Source organism: Oryctolagus cuniculus, chromosome 12, assembly GCF_051225735.1.
Source record: "Oryctolagus cuniculus isolate XC-2025 breed Fujian yellow rabbit chromosome 12, ASM5122573v1, whole genome shotgun sequence".
NCBI classification, from domain to species: domain Eukaryota; kingdom Metazoa; phylum Chordata; class Mammalia; order Lagomorpha; family Leporidae; genus Oryctolagus; species Oryctolagus cuniculus.
The window spans coordinates 57976505-57998415 of record NC_142878.1 but is presented as its reverse complement, the minus strand read 5'-3'; the positions used below and the strand labels follow the sequence as shown (position 1 = coordinate 57998415).

The window sequence follows — 21911 nt, the reverse complement described above, 5'->3', positions numbered from 1 at the left end:
CAGTATTAGGGGGAATGGCTTGATGCAATATTTATTAACTTTTTGGTAGGCTATCAAGATAGGCAGGTTATAACCATAAAGTACCCTTAATGTTATATATTATGTTATATATAATATATGTTGTTTGCAGTCACCCTTTTTCCCCCAGGAGGCATCTGGAAATAAATTCATCACTTTTTAATATTTTTATGGTATGAAAATAATAATTTCTAATATCTCAAAATTAAATAACTCTTTAAAGTCATATTGCTCACCCCCCTCCCCCAAATTAATGTGTGGCATATTCCACAGTTAATTAGTTTTTGCTATTTTTTAACAGAAAAAAAAAAGTTTTTTTGTTGTTTTGTTTGTTTGTTTGTTTTGTTTTGACAGGCAGATTTAGACAGTGAGAGAGAGAGACAGAGAGAAAGGTCTTTCTTCCATTGTTTCACTCCCCTAATAGCCACTACAGCCAGCGCACTGTGCCCATCCGAAGCCAGGAGCCAGGTGCTTCCTCCTGGACTTCCATGCGGGTGCAGGGCCCATGGACCTGGGCCATCCTCCACTGCACTCCTGGGCCACAGCAGAGAGCTGGACTGGAAGAGGAGCAACTTGGACAGAATCCGGCACCCCAACCGGGACTAAAACCCGGGGTGCCAGCGCCGCAGGTGGAGGATCAGCCTAGTGAGCCACGGTGCCAGCCTAACTGAAATTTTTTAAGGAAGTTATTTGAGAGGCAGAGGGTCAGAGAAAGAGAGCTCTCCTTTACCAGTTCATTCCCCGAATATCCACAACAGCCCATATTGGGCTGGGGTCAAAGTTGGAAGCCAGAAACTCAAACTGGATCTCCCACAATGGTGACAGGAATTCAGTTATATGAGTCACTGCTGCCTTCTTGGGTCTGCATTAGCAGGAAACTGAAATAAGGAGCTAGGGCCAGAAATTGAACCCAGACACTCTGATGTGAGACATAGCATCTTACCCAGTGTCTTAACTGCTAGGCTGTATGTCTACAGCCATTTTTGCTATTCTTGCAATAACAGGTTTGGCAAGCTTTATTAAGAATTTTATTCCAAGTTTAATTCTAAAATCTTAAAAAGAATAATTGTTATTTGTGAAGTGCTTAGACTGTGCCAGATTCTAAGCATCTTGCACATAGGGTCCCATGTATGACTATAACCATACCATGATACTATTTGTCTTCATTTTATGGATAGGGAGATCAAGGCACAGAGAGGTTAAGCTACTTGCCTAAGATATTTCCCAGTAGTTAGATGTACAACCAGTTATTAAATTTTGGTTCCTTGGCTCCTGTTAATACTTTGTTCTTAAATAGGACAGAGTCTACTACTTACTAGAAGTGTATTTTTATTTATTTATTTATTTATTTATTTTTTATTTTTTGACAGGCAGAGTGGACAGTGAGAGAGAGAGAGACAGAGAGAAAGGTCTTCCTTTGCCGTTGGTTCACCCTCCAGTGGCCGCCGCGACCAGCGCGCTGCGGCCAGCGCACTGCGCTGATCCGATGGCAGGAGCCAGGTACTTCTCCTGGTCTCCCATGGGGTGCAGGGCCCAAGTATTTGGGCCATCCTCCACTGCACTCCCGGGCCACAGCAGAGAGCTGGCCTGGAAGAGGGGCAACTAGCACAGAATCCGGCGCCCCGACTGGGACTAGAACCCGGTGTGCCGGCGCCGCAAGGCGGAGGATTAGCCTAGTGAGCCGCGGCGCCGGCCACTAGAAGTGTATTACACAGTACTCTGGTTTGATTTTGTGTACATGAATGTGTGTGTGTGTGTGTGTGTGTGTGTATTTCAAGTAAACTCTATTTACAAAATCAGGCTGCTAATTGGATTTTGGTTGAGGATTAGGGTATGATTATCAATCCCATTATGAATATATTCAAGTGATTTATGTACAAAAAAATGGGAGGGAGGGTGACATATAGCAACTTACTTTTGCCAAAGTGTTTGTCTTTATTTTTATTTGAAATGTTCAAACCCCTTTTAAATAAAATATAAAGCAGAAAGGGATATTAAAGCAAATGATGTGTAGCCAAATGAATAATTCATAACTACCACTTAAGTCAAAACAAAATGTTGCATCCCAGAAACTCTGAGCTTGTTCCTTTGCTTTGACATTTTAGTATGTTAGCAGGTAGACATGACCCCTATAGTTTTGTTTCTTTTTGAAGTTTAAATAAATGGAACCACATGGTATATACCCTTTTGTGGTTGTCTTCTTTTCTTCCCTATTTTTTTTTAAATTATCTATTTAACAACCTTAAAAACCTTAGAAGTAGGTAAGTTAGAAGTTCATAAGATCAGGGTGCTTGTCAATCTCTTTTTTTTTTTTTTCCAGGGAGCTGCCATAGTTCCAAACCTCATGCTTTCATACAGCTGTTTCCCAAAAGAGGAATTGGAATTGGGGACAATTATAGCAGCAGAGAGACTTCCCTTTGCATACTCTCCCCTCCATTCCTTTTCAGATTTAATGATTCAGTCACTGGTAAAATTAATGAACCCAATTTATTTTGCATAAATTGTTCAACTTAGAAAGGATTTATTGAAGTCTATGTTAAGTCATTGGCATAGTAGAAGGCACTATGCATGCTCTCAATAAATATTGGTAACTTAAAACAATAATCAAAAATAAATAAATAAAAAATAACCACCCCCAAAATACTTCAAATTTATATTATTTTTATTATTTTAAAGATTATTTATTTATTTTAAAGAGTTACACAGAAAGAGGTCTTTCATCTGCTGGTTTACTCCCCAATTGGCCACAACAGTTGGAGCTACGCCCATCTGAAGCCAGGAGCCAGGAGCCTCGTCTCCTACATGGGTGCAGGGGCCCTAGACCTTAGGCCATCTTCTACTGCTTTCCCAGGCCATAGCAAAGAGCTGGATAGGAAGTAGAGCACCTGGGACTTGAACTGGTGCCCATATGGGATGCTGCACTGCAGGTGGCGGCTTTACCCGCTATGCCACAGTGCCGGCCCCCAAATTTATGTTATGATTATTAATTATACCTTTTCATATTTTAAAGTTGTTGTGATATATTTTCTGGTCCCTAGATCTGTTTTTATGGCTTATATGCAATGCCTTTAGATAATTTGGAATCTACAACTCACGATATTGTATCCATTTAGGGGCCTAGTTCACTTTAGGAATCCTAGTAAAAACCTTTACTTCATTCTCAAAAGTTCTGTGACATTGCTATTTGAGAGGTCAGAAATCAATGGAATAGAATTTTTACAGAATAATGGTCTTCTGGGGTATTGTACATTCATAATACATACAAATTTAATCTCCAAAGCTGAAAAGTCAAAGTGGCAGTATTCTATTTCGAGTATCATAAAATGATAAAACTAAATCAGTGGCCATTTGAACCTACCTTTGGAGAGATACTCCGACTGCAGCATAATTTGTTCATATAAAACAAAGTACTTATGTTTTTAAAAGACAACTTGATAAAGAGAAATACCTGATATTCCCTTCACAGTATTCTGATATTTTTGGTTTATTGTCAAGACTAAGAAGCATGTGAAATCGGGTTCCCCATTTAGGACTTAAATACATGTGTACATTGTGCTTTCAGGAGGGCATCATTCTTTAACAGAATGTTTTCGTTTGCAATAGACTAGCTTTTGGTAGCTGTGATCCGATGTTATAAATTTTGGTATGTGAATTACTATTAGACCAAATGATTCCAAAGTGTATTTGCAATAATAACTGAAGTGATTATATCTCTGTTATTAAACATTTATTGTTTATTGTCATATTTTTAGATTTGCCATTAGGAAAATTATGCTGCTGGAATTTAGGTGAGTTAAAAGTTATTACTTTGGTAGTTAGTTCAGCTATTTTTTTGTGTCTGTTTCTTTGAATGCTTTAAAATAATTCTAAATTTGAAGATTTGTGTTTTAATGATTTATTTTGGAATATATGTAGGTATCCTTTGCTTCCAAAATGATGCTCTGTTGTTAGGATAATTTGTATTTTGAGTTGTTTCCCACTAGTTAAGCAATTAATTGCTCAATAATTATGTACTGAGCAATTTCTGAATTCTTGGTTGGTTTCTGTAGTGATCAGTGGAAATAAATTAGAACATATTCTATAGCCACTTTTTTTTCACTGCAGATCTATAATGTTACTAAGCCAATATGGTTCCAACCTAGATACTGGTGACGTAAGTATTTCAAACAAAAGAGAATGTATAGTTAGAGACTTTGTAAATTAAGTATTTGCAATGCTTCTTTTGGATTGTCAGATCTGCCTGTTTTGATTGTCAAGTCTTTCTTTTAGTTTCTGGAGCTCATTTTGTCCTGATGCAAGTTAGATGTCTCAGTTACAATTTATCTGTGAAAGGGCCTATCATATCATTTTGTTCTAGAGGTGATAATTGTCAGATATTTTTGTTTTTTACTTTATGAAGAACCTTAGATAAGGGAATCTAGAGTTGTCTGATAGGGATAATTATGTATGTTTATACCTTTGATGTCTTCTTACTTGAAAGTCTGACTGTCATACTCCAAAGTCACATTTTCTATACAAGTTTATAGCAAATAGCTCTAACCTAGATGATAGGTAGTAAATACTTGTTTTTCAGAATGTTTTCAGAAAGCTGTAAATCATTATGCCTTTACAATGAGTGGTAGTAACTAAAGAAATATCTGCTCCTTTTTACTCTTTACAGCCAGTATCTTGAAAATTACCTCTGGTTGAATTATTCTCCAGAGATGTCCAGCAAGGCCTATTTAATGTCCATCTGCTGCATGGTGAATGAGAAGTTCAGAGAAAACGTCCCTGCCTGGGAGGTAACAGATTTAAATTAGTTTACAGCTTTTATATTGTGCCCACTTAAATTATTACAGAGTAGCAGAACTCTTTGGTGATATTTAGTAGTGCTTTTACAGCAGAGCTTTACCCAGTAGTAAAGCAAATTTTGAAAAAAAACAATGGATGCATGAAAGATGATACCAGTTTTCTTCTGCTTTCAGTACTTTCTTCAAACTAACTTACTATGTGTTGACAAATTATGAATGTGGAATTATTTTTCTACTCTTTTCTTAAAAGTTACTAAGTGAAAATAGATAAATTGTCCACTCATCAATTCAACTCATTTTTTAAAATGAAGAAAAGGCATGAATACTTGTCGTTTGTTTTGAGGAAATGGTGTTCAAAGTGAGAAAGTGTTTTGAGTTTTTAACATAAAACCTTGGCCACTTCTTAAGTGATTCATTCTGTGACTACCAGGTCAGAGTACATTAGAACTCAAAGTATACTATGTGCTGTAAATCTTAGTGAGAGATCCTAGGAGTTTCTTAAACTTGCTTCTAGCTATTATAAAAAAAGGAGAGAAAAAATTTTAAGCCAGAGAATAACTTGATCAATTTGCATGTTACAAAGACCACTTTTGTGATTAGGGCTTGAGATAAGGAAATGACAATATAATACTGTCCTTTTATCATGGAGCAGATATTGCAAGACTTCAAAAGGGTGCTTGAAACTACTGATAGTACCAAACATGATACATACTGTATTTTCTCCTGTGCATATTTAACCTATCATACAGTTTAGTTTATAAATTAGACACAGTAAGAGATACTAGCAATGATGATAATAATAAAGTAGAACATTTATAATAATATGTTGGAATAAAGTTATCAGCCTCACTACTCATGTACTTTGAGGTCATTGTTAAGTAAAATAAGGGTAACTTGACCACAAGCACTGTGATACTGTGACAAATGGGCAAATCTTGTAAACAGTGTGAATATGCTAGACAAAGGGATGATCCAAATGTCAGGCTGAGTGGAACAGAAAAATTCTAAGACTTCATCTTGCTATTCAGAGTGATCCCAATGTAAAACTGTAGAATTGTTTATTTCTGGAATTCTCCATGTAATATTTTCAGATTGCAATTGACCATGGGTAACTGAAATTATGGAAAGTGAAACCATAGGTAAGGAGAGTTACTGTATACATTTGGAAGATATAAACAGATTTAGAAAGTAGGATTAATTAGATTTTGTAATTAATTAAAGTAGCAGTAGAAAAGGGTGTTATTTTCAATAACCTACCAGACTTGAACCACTGAATGTATTCCTAATAGGCGATGGTGCCATTTAGCAATATAGCAATAGAGAGTTGAGGAATACTTTGGGGGATACAGAACTACCAAATTCAGTTTTGGACATAGTAAGTTGAAATTGTCTTTGTGGTGTCTAGATGACATTGATAGACAGAAGAATCTAAGGATCTAGAGATAAGGAGAGAACTATGGACTAAAGGTATATATTTGGAATTATTAGCATATGATAATTGAATTAATGTGAAGAAGAAAGAAGAATGAGACTAGAATCCTAGGTTCACTAACTTTTGAGTTCAAATGGTCAAAGGAAGAGGTGCCATCAGTAGAAGGTTGGTGAGGGTCCATTGGACTTGACAGCCGGAACAGCTCCAGGGCAGTTGCTATGGGTAAAACCTTGTTTTAGAGAATCAAGTAGAAGTAACTAGTGTAGACCATACATTTGAAACCCTTGTTTATGACACTAATTAGAAAGGGAGATAGATCAAAGAGACTTGATATTTACATTATTTATATGTTGAGAGTAAAAAGCTGTAAAGTAAAGGAGGAGAGGCTGTGAGATTAATTACAATATGAAAACTGTAGTTCTTCCTAAAGATGTAGTCTCTTTTGTTTAAATCAGGGAAATTAAAACTCTTCAGTTACTCAATAGGAAAACAAAGGCTAAGCTAAAAACAGGCAGAACCTATAGAAGAAAAACTAAAAGAATTAAAGCCATTATTTTATGATCTAAATGTTTCTGTAACTCTCATAGCCCTGTCAAAAACCTGTAGTTGCCTTGCTATCATTAATTATAAGTAAGCACATAATGACTCTTTTACATATATACAAATAATCTATTTGTAGTTATTTGGTTTTGTTAATAGACTACTGTAAAGGACTTCTTTAAAGGGAGAAAAATAGGTGAGTAAGCCAGTTCAAAATGAATTTATATTCTTTTTTTCTTTGCAGATTTTCAAGAAGAAGCCAGATCACTTCCCATTTTTTTTTAAGCGCATCTTGAAAGCTGCATTAGCTGAAACTGATGGTGAATTTTCACTCCATGAACAGACAGTCCTACTGCTTTTTCTTGACCATTGCTTCAATAGTTTGGTAATTTTACTTTACTGGGGGGAGGGATAATACAGAGCAGTGATGGGCTCAAGTTTTGTTGTTCTTATAGATTGAGTTTAGATGATAAGATAACTCTTTTTTGTTTAAAATGAGATTTACTTTGCCTCAGTAGTAGGGGATAAAGATAATGCCAAGTTTGATTTCAGTTACTTCTCAATAAATCCATTTTAAAATATATGCTTATTTTTCAGTCAATTCGGACTTGATTCCTGTTTTCTGTCTAAACACTAAGAAAAATGATAATGAGAACCAAAACCTCCAGTAGAGAAACAAAAATGAGATGCAACAAAGATCTGGTTAATATGAATTGAGTACTGAAATCTGTGCCACAAGCTGCATGTACAAATGTAGTTTTATTACCTTCTAGTTAACACTTCATGCAAAGGCTGGCAAGTTGGCAGAAGAGTTGTATTTTGAGTTGACTGTGGATAATCTTTGAAAATGATTGAGTTATATAGGATACATTTTAACCTGCCTTAAGACCATCTTTATAAATATTTTTAGTAATTAATATTTAATTTGAACTTCCCTATTATGGTTAACTAAAGGTGTATATATATATATATATATATATATATATATATATATGTATATATTTATTTAACCATAAATGCTTTTTGCATTTGTAATGCACTTGACCTATGCAGGAGAATTCTTGGACTTCTTTCTTATCCAGAAGACCATATATTGATAAATGGAAAGTTATTACTTATCTCCATACTCTGGCTAAAAAAAAAAAAAAAGACATTCATTTGAAAGGCAGAGTTACAGAGAGACAGAGGCAGAGGCAGAAAGAGAGGTCTTCTATCCGCTGGTTCACTCCTCAAATGGCCACAATGGCAGGAGCTAGGCCAGTCCGAAGTCAGGAGCCAAGAGCTTTTTCTGGGTCTCTCACACCGGTACAGGGGCCCAAGCACATGGGCCATCTTCCACTGCCTTCCTAGACTATAGTGGAGAGCTAGATTGGAAGTGGAGTAGCTGGGACTTGAACCAGTGCCCATATGGGATGCTGGCACTGCAGACATGGACTTTAACCCGCTGCGCCACAGTGCCAGCCCCTTATACAGATCTTATAAAGGAATTAAAGAAGAAGATTTATGATTCTTCAGTGAATACCACATTACCTTTTTAACATTTATTAAATTAAGCTGAGCAAATAGAAATTTAAATAGGCATGGTTCTTCGTCAAAATTTAAACAAAAATAAGATTTAATTAATATTGTGGTTTGGTGCTAGGTTTAACCAGTGTAAGAACTAGTTTATTATTGAAAGTTTTATCTTTTTCAGTATACATTCAGTTCTTGTTATTTGAGTTAGTTATTCTATCTGAAAACATTGAACTAGTTAATGCCTCATCATAGCTTCAAAAGAATTACAAGATTAGGTTTCTGCAACCTATAGTCACATTTTTATCAACCTACCAGTACTTGACATTCTTTTATGCGTGCTTCTGTTTAAAGACAACATATATTATTGATTCATTAACCTTGACTTCACAGCAAACAGCACCATAACTTATGCCTGAATGAGTCTTACTTATTTTCTCCAAAAGGTACATCTCAGTCTTCTATCTGTGAACATTAGATAGCACTTCAAGGCTTGTACTTGTGGACTATTTTAAATATCAAAATCACCGACAAAAAGTGGAAAAATATGAAAAGTAGCACTAAATCGATAACCAAAACATTCTTGTTTCTAGTATGAGAGTGGAAACTGAAGCAGAGTGTCAGTTCAGCTAGGAATATGTGCATCAGACAACTCAAAGGTTTTGCTGTTCTGTGCTATCTGTAAATGATCATGAAAGCACAGGGACTGTTGATTTTCAGGATTACTAATGTGTTTTTGTGGGGCTGGCATTGTGGCATGTGGGTAAAGCCCTGCTTGCAACACCAACATCACATATGGGTGCTGGTTCGTGTTCTGGCTGCCCCACATCTGATCCAGCTCCCTGCTAATAGCCTGGGAAAAGCAACCGAAGATGACCCAAGTTCTTGGGCCCCTGCCACTCATGTGGGAGACCCAAATGAAGCTCCTGGCTTCAGCCTGGCGCAGCCCTGCCACTATGGCCATCTGGGGAGTGAACCAGCTGATGGAAGATCTTTCTCTGTCTCTCCTTCCCTCTCCCTGTAACTCTGACTTTCAAATAAATTGAAAATATATGTATATTTTTTAAATACATTTTTGTGAGTAGATAAAATTATAAATACAATATTTTTAAATAATGAGGGTTTTTTTTAAGTATTGAGCTTCTTAATATTAAAATGCCATCAGTTTGAAAGTATTAGTGGCAGTAATTAGAAAGTCATTGTACTTGTAAAAACTTAGGTAGAAGTAATTGTGAATTTATAAACTTACTCTTATGCCTTCAACAGGAAGTAGACTTGATACGAAGTCAAGTACAGCAGCTTATCTCCCTCCCCATGTGGATGGGCCTACAATCTGTAAGTATCTTAACTTCAGAATCTTACGTGTATATATGGTAAAAGTGGAAGGTAGTTTTAGACTGTGTAGCTTTAATATGAACATAAACATCTTTCCTGCCTAAAAAATTGGTTTGCAATAACTTACCTTGATGTGGTTTTTCATTTTGAAGTTTTTTATGTCCATCTTAATACATGTTTCACCTAATTTCATTATTATAAAGTGAAGTAGATAGGATCTATTGAACTTGCTAAAGAAGGGAGACTGATGTAGCAAAGTATGATTGTTATCCTTATATATTTCTTTGAATGAAATTTAATACAGACTTGAATTTTTATTTCCCTTGATTCAAAAGTACATGCATCTGTAGGAGAAGGTCTGGCTCACAGTTAATATTCATTATTTATGTTTTGTCACAAAATCTTTATTAAGTAATATGTGCAGCTACCACAGCCAAATTGACATATCTTCGGGAAGTAAGGTTAAAACTATCAAATTTCAATGTAACACTTTATTCAGAATTTCATTTCCTGTTCATAGATGTTTCAGCACACACCCAGATATGCAAATTCACTCATAGGTACCAGTTAGTAGGGATGGAAACTTATGACACATTTAAAAGTCAATACTAAGTTAAAAAGTGGCATGCTCTTGGGGCCAGCATAGCAGGTAAAGCCACCGCCTATTGTAGGCATCCCATATGGGCTGCTTCACTTCTGATCCAGCTCTCTGCTATGGCCTGGGAAAGCAGTAGAAGATGGCCCAAGTCTTTGGGCCCCTGCACCCACATAGGAAACCCAGAAGAAGTTCCAGGCTCTGCCTTTCAAATAAATAAATTTTTTTGTTGAAGATTTTTTTTTATTTACCTGAGAAGTAGAGTTACAAACAGAGAGAAAGGTCTTCCATCTGCTGATTCACTCCCCAGATGGCCACAACAGCTGGAGCTGGATCTGGGCCAGTCTGAAGCCAGGAGCCAGGAGCTTCCTTCTAGTCTCTCATGTGGGCACTGGGGTCTTCTTTCATTGCTTTCCCAGTCAGTAGCAGAGAGCTGGATCGGAAGAGGAGCAGTCAGGACTAGAACTGGTACCCATATGGGATACCAGCTGGGCAGGAGGCTGAGCTCACTACACCACAGTGCTGCTCCATAAATAAATCTTTTTTTTAAAAAAAGTAGTATACTCCTTAAGAGAAAATATGCTGATATAGACATTTCTTGTTTATTTGTGGTAGCTCTTTTATGTTCATTATTTTAGATTGATATTTCTCAGAATTGGGTGATTATGTTAAGTGTTCATGCTTATATTTTGTAGAGTTAAATCTTCAATAGTAAAAGTAATATCATTTAATTGGTTATTGAGTTTCAAATCTTAACTAGAAAGGGCAATTTCTTCTATCTTTTTAAATTAACAAGTCTTAGAGTGGAATAATTTTTAAAAATATTACTCATTTCTCAGCTTTCAGAGTTTGTTATGTTGCTTTCAGGTTTTATCCCATTGCTTCTATGCTAGAAACGTAGCTAATACTTGATCTAATCTTTGTAAGCCTTGAAGTCACTATGATTTAATATCATGTATCTTTTTTAGGCACGATTGGAATTAGAATTAAAAAAGACACCTAAGCTAAGAAAATTCTGGAACTTGATTAAAAAGAACGATGAAAAGATGGATCCAGAAGCAAGAGAACAGTATGTTGGCAAAACTTCATTCTCTGTTGGCTTGTTTGGCTGGGTTATTGGTCTTAGATGATGTTGTCTGGTTTTACTTCCTTTTGTGTATTACTGAACTCAAATAAATTATTAAATAGTGCTTTATCATAGGCTGTCATAGGAATATTTTTCACAAAGATCAAAAGGAGAAACCAGAACATCACCATGCCTTCTCTTATTTTCCTTTTCTCTGTACCATTTTTAAACTATAACAATGTAGCTTTTTTCATAAAAATCTATATTTTACCATGTTCTACACATGTGCTTTCAGTGGTTTCCTAATTCTCATGTATAAACTTTGAACTCCTTACAATGGTTTTCAAAAACCTAGCTATTTCTTGATGCCCCCCTCCCCAAGAAAAAAATCATCAGCCATGTCTTATCATTTCTAAAACATTCCTTCCCTAAGTCCCTAAACCATCTAAACCATCTGTACCCTCTTTCAGATCAACTCCTGCAGAACACAGTGCTTTCTGAATATAAGCTGTTTATGTGAAGGTTGGAATTTGTATAGTTGTGTACAGTGTTGGTTCTCCAATAAAACTTAACTAGATTCCACTCTATTGCTATGTGATGTGGTCAAGTGACTTCACTCACCTCTTTGAAACTCATTGTGAAGTGTGGACATACGTCTATTAGTATTACATGAGATCATTCATATGAAGTATTTATTTAGCACAGCCCAAGTTCTGGCTTAAGTAAGTTCTTAATTAACGTCAGGCAGTTTTATTAATTACATACTGGCTTGTGTTACTAATCATCTTTTTATTATTTGACTTGCCATTTCAGATAGATTTTATTCATTGTCCTTTGTATTCCCAGCAAGACTTGCAGAATCATTTATAGCTATCAAATACCTGATCATTCTTTTTTGATTAATTGGTATATCTTTTTTTTTTTAAGATTTATTTATTTGAAAGAGTTAAAAAGAAAGGGAGATAAAGAGAGATTTTCTACATACTGGTTCACTCCTCAAATGCCCACAACAGCCAGGGCTGGGCCAGGCTGAAGCTAGGAGCCTCATCTAGGTCTCCCATGTGGGTGGCAAAGCCCCAGACACTTCAGTCATCTTCCATTGCTTTTCCCAGGCCATTAGCAGGGTGCTGGGTTGGAAATGGAAGGGCCAAGACACAAATTGACACCCGCATGGTATGCTGGCATTGCAGGAGGTGGCTTTACCCACTTTGACACAATGCTGGCCCCAATCGGTATATCTTAAGTTAGTAAAGAATAAAAATGTTGTTTAACATTTAATCTTTAGCCATTGTAATACTGTATTATATCTAATGCTTTAAATATATTGAGGCATAAAAGATTTATTTATTTATTTGAAAGAGCAACAGAAGGAGAGACAGAGGTATCTTCCATCTTCTTGTTTACTCCACAAATGGCTGCAATGGCTGGGGCTAGTCCAGGCTGAAACTAGGAGCCCAGAACTCCATCTGGGTCTCCCAAGTGGGTAGCAAGGGCCCAAGCACTCTGGCCATCTTTTGCCACTTTTCCAGATACATTAGCAGGGAACTGCATAGGAAGGAAGAATAGCTGGGACACCCCAGTTGGCACCCCAGTGGGATGCTGGCATTGTAAGCAGTAGCTCTGCTCGCTGGGGCACAACACAAGCCCCTTCTCATATCATTTTTAGCTACATTAAACATTTTTAGTGTTAAGGGCAGACTGTAAGTAAAAGTTTGAAAACTCCTTTTTAGTTCTGACCTTTAAATCCAAATGAAAACTTTTATGATAAGAGAAGGTGGTATGTGCTTAACTGGCATATTAGGCAAGTAATGAGTGTCTTCTTTTCTTTATATAGCACTGTATTTGCATACAAAACTGAGACAGTGCATTCAAAATCTGTCCCAATTTCAGAGAGAAATGGAATATTTGAATAGTGTAAGAAAGGCTTGTTAAGTGTATAGCATTTACTTTTGCAATAACTGTGTTTTAAAAAATAATACAAGCAATGTTCTGTCTAATTTTAGGGCCTATCAAGAAAGAAGATTTCTTTCACAGCTCATCCAGAAATTTATCTCTGTGCTGAAATCAGTTCCACTTTCTGGTAACTGTCTTTACTCAGCTCATTTGTTCAGTTGTATTGTATAGATGTTCAAAGAAATTTAGTCATCTCTAGCTAAAATCTGTCCTTAGAACATTTTATTTTATGATTATTTATATATTATTTTAGTTAATTTGAAAAACAGACAGAAAGAGATGTGAGATGTCTTATCTGCTGATTCAGTCCTCAAATGCCTGCAATAGCCAAGAGCTGGATCAGACTGTGAGGCTAGGAGCCAGGAACGAAGTCTGGGTCTCCCAGACTCTGAGCATTGCAGCCATTTGGAGAGTGAACCAGCGGATGGAAGACCTTTTTTTCTGTCTGTCCCTCTCTCTGTCTATAACTCTGCATCTCAAATAAATAAATAAAATCTTAATTTAAAAAAACATAATCCATGTTAATCTTTTTTTCCTTTTTTGACAGGCAGAGCTAGACAGTGTGAGAGAGAGAGAGAGACAGAGAGAAAGGTCTTCCTTCCGTTGGTTCACCCCCAAATGGCTGCTACAGCCGGCGCACTGCGCCGACCCAAAGCCAGGAGGCAGGTGCTTCCTCCTGGTTTCCCATGCAGATGCAGGGCCCAAGTACTTGGGCCATCCTCCATTGCCTTCCTGGGCCACAGCAGAGAGCTGGACTGGAAGAGGAGCAACTGGGACAGAATCCGGTGCCCCAACTAGGATTAGAACCCGGGGTGCCGGCGCCGCAGGCGGAGTATCAGCCTAGTGAGCTGCGGTGCTGGCCCATGTTAATTCTTTAAAAGCAAATCTGTGTGGGATGATTTGCGATGTCAGGACCATGTCAGAAGAAGCTACAATATACCTAAGAGACAAATGATAAAGATGTATTGTGTCTGAAATTGGAATAACGAATTTTCTACAGTGAAAAATATACTCAGTAGGGCCAACTAACATAAAAACATGAAACCTCTGTCCCTCAGAGTACAGAACTTGAGCACTAAGCTTTGTTTTCTGATTTTAAGTAATCCATCAATGTTAATTTTCACAAGTTGTAAAAAGATACAGAATACAGATTATGCTAGCCTTTGATTTTGGACGAAAAAATTTGCCATGGACAGTTACAGGAACAAAAGATAGCAACAGATGCCTGGCTTGAATGGATTTAAATTCCAGATTACTCCTTTAAATTCTTTAAATAACTGTCCTGAGACAGTGTCTCAGAAAACTGGTGCTCCAATTCTGTCCAGCCTTTTTCTAGTTCTGTAACTTCATTGGGTCATTTTCTCAGGTCTTCAGTTTCTCATTTGGGAAATGAAGATGTAGAATAGATATGCTCTGAGATCTTTTCCAGCTATTAAATGCTGTGGTTCCATTACTTTAGGTTTTGAGTTCTGGTCCTATGTAAACTAGAAATGTTGCTGGTGAAGTTCTAGTTAACATTTCTATATATTCATAAAAGTACATATTTTTCTTCACATGAGGCTGTCCGTTTTCTTGTACACTACAAATAACTGAAAGAAATGGATTTTTATTTAAGTATTTGTTAGGATGCCTTCTAGAGGTCTGATACTGGGTTAGTCACTGCTGGAAATTTTTAGACTAAGCTGTAAGAACAACCCCCAAATCATCTTCATTTTAATTGAAACAGTTTTGGCAGGAAGGTTTTAGCTAATAAAATGATAAAGTGTTTACTGGCATTGGAAAAATCATATATTATGAAAGCATTTTATGTCATAAAGTTATAATTATTTAAAAACAAAAGTAAAAGTTTTTAAAAATAGCACATTACCGATAATTGCATAAATAAGATAGTGATTTAAAAGATATGTTACTGTTTCACTTGTCATTGGCTTTTTTTTTTTTTTTTTTTTTTTTTGACAGGCAGAGTTAGAGAGAGAGACAGAGAGAAAGGTCTTCCTTTTTCCGTTGGTTCACCCCCTAAGTGGCCGCTACGGCCGGCGTGTTGCGCTGATCCGAAGCCAGGAGCCAGGTGTTTCCTCCTGGTCTCCCATGTGGGTGCAGGGCCCAAGCACCTGGGCCATCCTCTACTGCCTTCCTGGGCCACAGCAGAGAGCTGGACTGGAAGAAAAGCAACAGAGACAGAATCTGGTGCCCCAACCGGGACTAGAACCCAGGGTGCCAGTGCCGCAGGCAGAGGATTAGCCTAGTGAGCCGCTGCGCCGGCCATCATGGGCATTTTAATGTCCAAATTGTTACTGTACAATGGAAGAAAAACCATAAAAGTTCCTTTAATTAGATTGCTGTGTATCTTCCCCACACATTTGTATGCATTAAATGTATATATATTCAGGCATATTACAAATATACATTATAGATACATATGGTTATGCATATGAGAGTACTTTTAGAAGTTCAATATGTGACAAAATTAAGTAAAGTGAACCCAAAATTGTTGTAAAACTACCTTTTGATTTTTGTATCTCCAAGTTTTTTTTTTTTAAATCTAATTATGATGAGTACAGGTTTTTAAAATTAATACTTTAAAAAATATATTTGAAAGCCTGATTTTTAAAATGTACTTGTGCTCTAAGTTTTAAAAAATCTTTCATACTTATATAACTAAATATCATGATTGATCTTTTTAATAATATATGTGAAGTATTTATCTGAATTATAGTGCAGTTCTGGTTAATGAGATAAATGACTGTTTAAGTAAATGTTTACCTATTTTGAGAAATAGCAAATAAAATGACTCACTAAGACAGTTCTAACCTATTTTCTTTCTTATGTTCAGAACCTGTCACTATGGACAAAGTTCATTATTGTGAAAGATTCATTGAACTTATGATTGATCTAGAGGTAAGAAATCTACAGTGACTTCTCTTTTAGATAATCAATAAGTCTTAAGATTAAGCATATGATTATAGATAGAAAATTTCTTTATCCTTTCAAACTGACTTTAGTACCTAGTTTATAGCTGCTTCAAGGTGTCCCATAGGGAAGGAAGTCTCAGTTGGCCCTTGAGGTTTTCAGATGAATTTCCCTTCTGGCATGGGCTGCTATTTGTAGAAAAAATATTTTTTCATATAGTTATTAAATATAAGTCCCCAATGGCATTTTCATTTTCTGGTATTTTAATACCACTTTAGAGTTTTTGAAATGGCAGAAATAACACGTTTATGACAATTTTCTTCTTTTTTTAAAAAATTTATTTTATTTACTTGCAAGCCAGAGTTAGAAAGAGTTCATTCCCCAAATAGCCATAATGGTTGGGGCTGGGGAGGCTGAAGCCAGGAGCCAGGAACTCCATCCAGATTCCCCACATGGGTGTCAGGGGCCCAAGCATTTAGGCCATTTTCTGTTTCCTTCCCAGGTTCATTAGCAGGGAGCTGGATTGGAAAGCAGAGCAGCTGGTACTTGAACTGGCTCTCCATATGGGATCCAGCATCACAGATGGTGGCTTAACAAAACGTGCCACACCTCGGTCCCTATAATCTCACCTTTTCTAAATGTGCCTGTACTGATGAAGAAAGCTAAGGCTGCTATTGTCAGTTTTCCGTTTTTAAATTAAGATTTATGTAGATACAGGATTTTGATGGGAAGTTCAGATGTAGGTGATATATTTCAGATGGAATCCATTTTCTTCCACTCTTTAGCACAGGAAATTGAAAGGAAATCTGTTACTTATTTGGAGAACTAGTGTGGTTTTTTGAAATATTAGATTATTAGACTAGCAGTGATTTATGAGATCTTCATTCATATTCTATCCTTGCCAGTAACTAATTTATAATCTCTGAGGATCTCAGTAACCTCATACTTAAAAATGAGAATATTTGATTAGATTACTAATTTTCTGGCTGTTGTGATCTCAGAGTTTAGTGGCACTAGCTTTCTGTCTGTCATAGAAGAAAGTGAGGAGAGGAAATGTAGACAAAATTCTATACTTAAGGTCCTCATTCTCTTTTCTCCCAAAGCAGCTCCACTTTTAAACTTACTGATAAAACATACTGGGATTTCATGGAGGATTTGTTTTGAAAACTAATGGCCAAGGTGATCTGTGCAGTTCCTTCTAGTGCTGCATTTTACTTTTTATCTTAAAAGTGCTATAAACATTATTTTAAAAACTAGATTAAGCATTGCCACAGAGTTTATTTACAACCAGACCCTTTGCATGTCTTTTGGAAGGTGCTTTGTATGATACGCACTTCTGAGCTAAATATCAGTGTACTTCACCTCCAACATTGAGGAACAGTGCAAATTTACTGCTTTGATGTATGGTTTTCCTAGGCCCTACTCCCTACAAGGCGCTGGTTTAACACCATCCTAGATGACTCCCACCTTTTGGTTCACTGTTATCTTTCCAGTCTTGTTCGTAGAGAAGAGGATGGCCATCTCTTTTCCCAGGTAAGCATTGATGTAACCTGTTTAACTGTTTTAATTTCTAACTTTTTTTTTAACACTTTTTTATTTTATTTGAAAGGCAAAGTTACAGAGAGAGAGGGAAAGGCAGAGAGAGACAGGGAGATCTCTTCCATCTGGTGGTTCATTCCCCAAATGGCCATAGTGGCCAGAGCTGGGCCAGACTAAAGCCAGGAGCCAGTAGCTTCTTCTGGGTCTGTCATGTGGATGCAGGGTCCAAAGCATTTGGGCCATTTTCCACTGTTTTCCCAGGTGCAATTAGCATGGAGCTGTATCAGAAGTGAAGCAGCCGAGACTTGAACCAGTACCCTCAGAGTATGCCAGTGCTGCAAGCAACAGCATAACCTGCTATACCACAGCACTGAACCAAATTGTTTCAATTTCTAAATTGATCATTTCTTTGCCACACATCTGGGATTTTAAACAATGGCATAACAAATTTTTCTAAGTATTGAGGTGAATGATATAAATTCCAAATTATTATTTTATTAATATCATATTATATATTATTATGTGTTGTTTTTTACTTAAGTTATATCTTAATATATAAAATGTTTGCATTCTTGTAGCCTCTAGTCACTATATAATTTATTGTTTATAATATGTGGTTTAATTTTGGACCAAATTATAAAATTGAGAATGAAGTCTCAAATGTTGACATATTTTGATTTTGTCAATAATCACAATGGAATAAATAGATGATCAACATTAATTTCAAATGAATTAGGCCCCAGTACCATGGCATTGTCTTTCTGTAAGATGATGGTGATACGTTGATAGAATGGAAATATACATGCCTTTAGTGTGCTGCCTCGGGAAGAAAGGCAAATGCCCTTAAGTTTGTTGCCTTGCATAGGAAGGCAAATTATTAGTATTTCACATTTCCTGTTAATATCATGTAGAAGAAAACATCTTCTAACAAATTGCTAATTCTTGTGTTTCAATGAGATTATGATTGGACATAAAATTTTTATGTGACTTTACGGTTTCTACTTATTATTTTACTTCATATCTGCAAGCATTCCTCTTTTTCTTGCTCTCTTAAAATTTCTGTCTAGTGCTTTGCCCCATGTTTTGAAATATGTTGAAGTCTTAATATCTGGTCTGCCATAGATATAAAGATTTGGAGTGAGTACAGCCAAATAGTTTGTGTTGATGCTGCTACCACAGGGAGAAAGCAGGGCCTCATTATCAGCTGAATCTAAGCCTACGAGAGAGCTTGATGGCCACAAAGATTGAAGAAAGGAATGCATACAATAACTGTCTCCACTTCACCTATTTTTCCTAAAAGAAGCAGCACCTAGGAAAGAATATCTCCAGTTACTAAGTTCCAAAACCCTTATTCAGAAACATTTTTTATAAGTGACCCAAGTAAACGACCTCAGGAATGATAGTGTTTATAAATTTTCAGTGATATATGTAGATAGATTTTTTTTTTTGCCCTGTTAAGATGCTAGACTTCCTTTGAATACCTCTTTGATGTCTCTAACGTACTAGAATTACAGTTTAAGTCCTCTTTGGAAGTCAGCCACTTAAACAAAACATACATAATTTATTCCCAGAACATATACTTTTTTCCACATAAATAAAACATGTTTGGATATGTTTTAAAATATTTGCTGTAATGTTCACATTTTGAAGTTTTTCAGTACCTTTATGAAGGTATGTGAGCTTGTGTATTATTTTTAATAAATGGTATTATGCTTTTGTGCTATTATGGTTTGTTCACATAGTTTATTAATTTAAAATATATCCTTTCAGCTTTTGGACATGCTTAAGTTCTATACTGGTTTTGAAATTAATGATCAGACTGGAAATGCTCTGACAGAGAATGAGATGACCACAATCCACTATGATAGAATTACTTCTCTACAGGTAATTGGAATCCTTCATAACCTTTGCTTAGGCTCCATAAGGTTTGGTCATGCCGCAGTTTAGGTTTTTTCATTTGGATCCATACAGAAAAAAGTAATAATTTAAGAGTATTTTCACATTCAACTTCTTTAATGTTTCTGATTCTGATGAATTAATAAAAAATGCTTTTCTTTCATAGTCTACCTAAATCCTATAAATCAATATGCTGATATTTGATACTCAGAAATACTCATTACTAGACTAGACTGGTGCTTTTTTTTTTTTTTTTTTTTTTTTTTTTTTTTTTTTTTTTGACCAGGCAAAGCAGCTTTATTAAAGAAAGCCAGAATTACCCAGGACTTTAAGAGTTGGCATTGGGCCCTTCTTGCCAAAAGTGGGCACAGTGCCAATTGACACAGTGCCAATTTCATTGCACCCACCACTTGGCCTGGCCTTTCTTCCTCTTCTTTGACTGTTTGGCCACTTTAGGTGTCTGAACTCTCACTTTTCCCTGCACCGGCCAGGATGCCATGGACTTTACCTCCAAGCATGTGTCCTGCTACTTCCGAAGAGGTCACGGCCTCCATCCCACACTGGCCCAGGGTAGCCTCATCCTCCAGGAGGGTGTCTGCTGGGAGTACAACTTGACCTTCTAGGCAATGCCCTCCAGTCAGACTGGTGCATTTAAATATTGGCTCTGCTGTCAGTTTTACTTTATGAAAGAATATTTCAGTATACAGCAAGTTATATGGAAACATTTTGCTCATTTTTATAATAAACCCAGGTAATGGAACTAGAATTTACCAGAGTAACTCTGGTAAGTCGAAGTACCACCTTTATTTATTTTCTGTTGCTGATCTCATCTTGTTTATGAGTTCCACTTCCTCTGGTAGCACAGGAAGTATTTGTGTATTTAAAGTAATCATCCATTTCTTTCTGAATTACTTAAGGAGTCTTTTTCTTGGGGGGGGGGGTAAAGACTCAGTCAAACTGAAGTTCAAACTGTCTTTGGTAATCAATGCTACTCTCTCTCAAGGATTCTCTGGTCTTCCTTTTCTTTCCTGGTGTTCATGGAGACACTAAGCTAGCCTCATTGCCTTGGAAGAGTCATCTCAGATATCTTTTCTTGCTTTTCTCAGAGCAGTAATGTTTTTGTCTTTCTGCCTCTGCCCTTGAAGTAACCACAGCTGGTGTGGCATGTAGTCTGTTTTATTGATACATGCAAGGCCAGATGACAAATCTGAAGGAACTTGACTGTATCCTCTTCTGAGAAGGCCCCATCATTGTTCTGGATAGTGCTAGCATTCTCCTGAGAGCTTTCATTCCTTTCCTGTTTTAGGCTCCTCACTGTTAGCCCTCAGTCAGACTTGAAATGCAGTCATCTTGCCATTGTCTGCAGTCATCCCGTGGCAAACTCACTCATAAGATGGGTAGCCTGTGCCATCCACCAAGGAGCATGAGAAGACTTCTGGATCTTTTCTGTGCCACGTAGGTGTTAAGGAAGACTAAGAGTGTTATCTCAGATGCTCTGTTACCAAATTTTCATAGCACTGCTGTTCCTGTTTTCTTGCAGCTCCTGCCGTGTTGGTTCAGAGTGATACACTGTCAGGTCTTCTCTCCCCAGAGTTCCAAAGAGAAGCAGTGCAAAAGCCTCTTCCTAAAGTTCTCTCCTATGGGAATTTCCCTTGGGATTTTTCTGTTAGTCATGTTAGCCCTAGTCTTGATAATAAAAGGTTTTCCCCCCTCCTGTCAAAGAAGCTACCTTCCTTGATTGTCTTCATGAATATTCAAGTTTAGTGATAAAAAAAAAACTAAACACTGACTGTTTTGTCCAGAACAGTTGTAGTTTTTCCTGTTTATTATATGTGTCTGATTATATGAGGCAGAGGGTCACATATGAGAAATATATGAGAAGCACACTAATATCTTAAAAAATATTTTTCCTTGTATGTAATAGACAAATCATATATGATTGTATTAATATGAACTTTTTTCTTTTTTTTTTTTTGCTGTTCTTTTCTAGAGAGCTGCTTTTGCGCATTTCCCGGAACTCTATGATTTTGCCCTCTCAAATGTGGCAGAAGTAGATACACGGGACTCCTTGGTCAAGTTTTTTGGGCCTCTTAGGTAAGACAAGAATGGAAAACTATATATTCTCTTTTTGCATCATGCTCCTTGAATTTTACTTTCCTTGTTGCCTTTAATCACTTTTATATTACTTTAGGTAATATTACTTATTCTATTACTCTAGGTGTCAACCTAGAACTAATACTTCTCTCTAGCAATAGGTATTTCTGAGTCACTTAAGATAATTATCCTTTTATTTTCATTTTGGGGGGGAAAAATTTGATTTTTCAC

At 36.6% G+C, this 21911-nt stretch overlaps 1 protein-coding gene across 1 annotated transcript in view; it reads left to right on the top strand.

The window, feature by feature from the left end:
- The window catches only part of AQR (aquarius intron-binding spliceosomal factor), a 104204-nt gene that overhangs the window by 15633 nt on the left and 66660 nt on the right, over positions 1–21911 (top strand). The window contains exons 4-13 of the mRNA XM_002717997.6: positions 3771–3806; positions 4679–4799; positions 7025–7165; positions 9559–9627; positions 11191–11291; positions 13292–13368; positions 16075–16139; positions 17568–17684; positions 19461–19574; positions 21577–21680. Of these exons, the coding sequence (XP_002718043.3) occupies positions 3771–3806; positions 4679–4799; positions 7025–7165; positions 9559–9627; positions 11191–11291; positions 13292–13368; positions 16075–16139; positions 17568–17684; positions 19461–19574; positions 21577–21680 (945 nt within the window). The remainder of the gene's footprint in view (positions 1–3770; positions 3807–4678; positions 4800–7024; positions 7166–9558; positions 9628–11190; positions 11292–13291; positions 13369–16074; positions 16140–17567; positions 17685–19460; positions 19575–21576; positions 21681–21911) is intronic.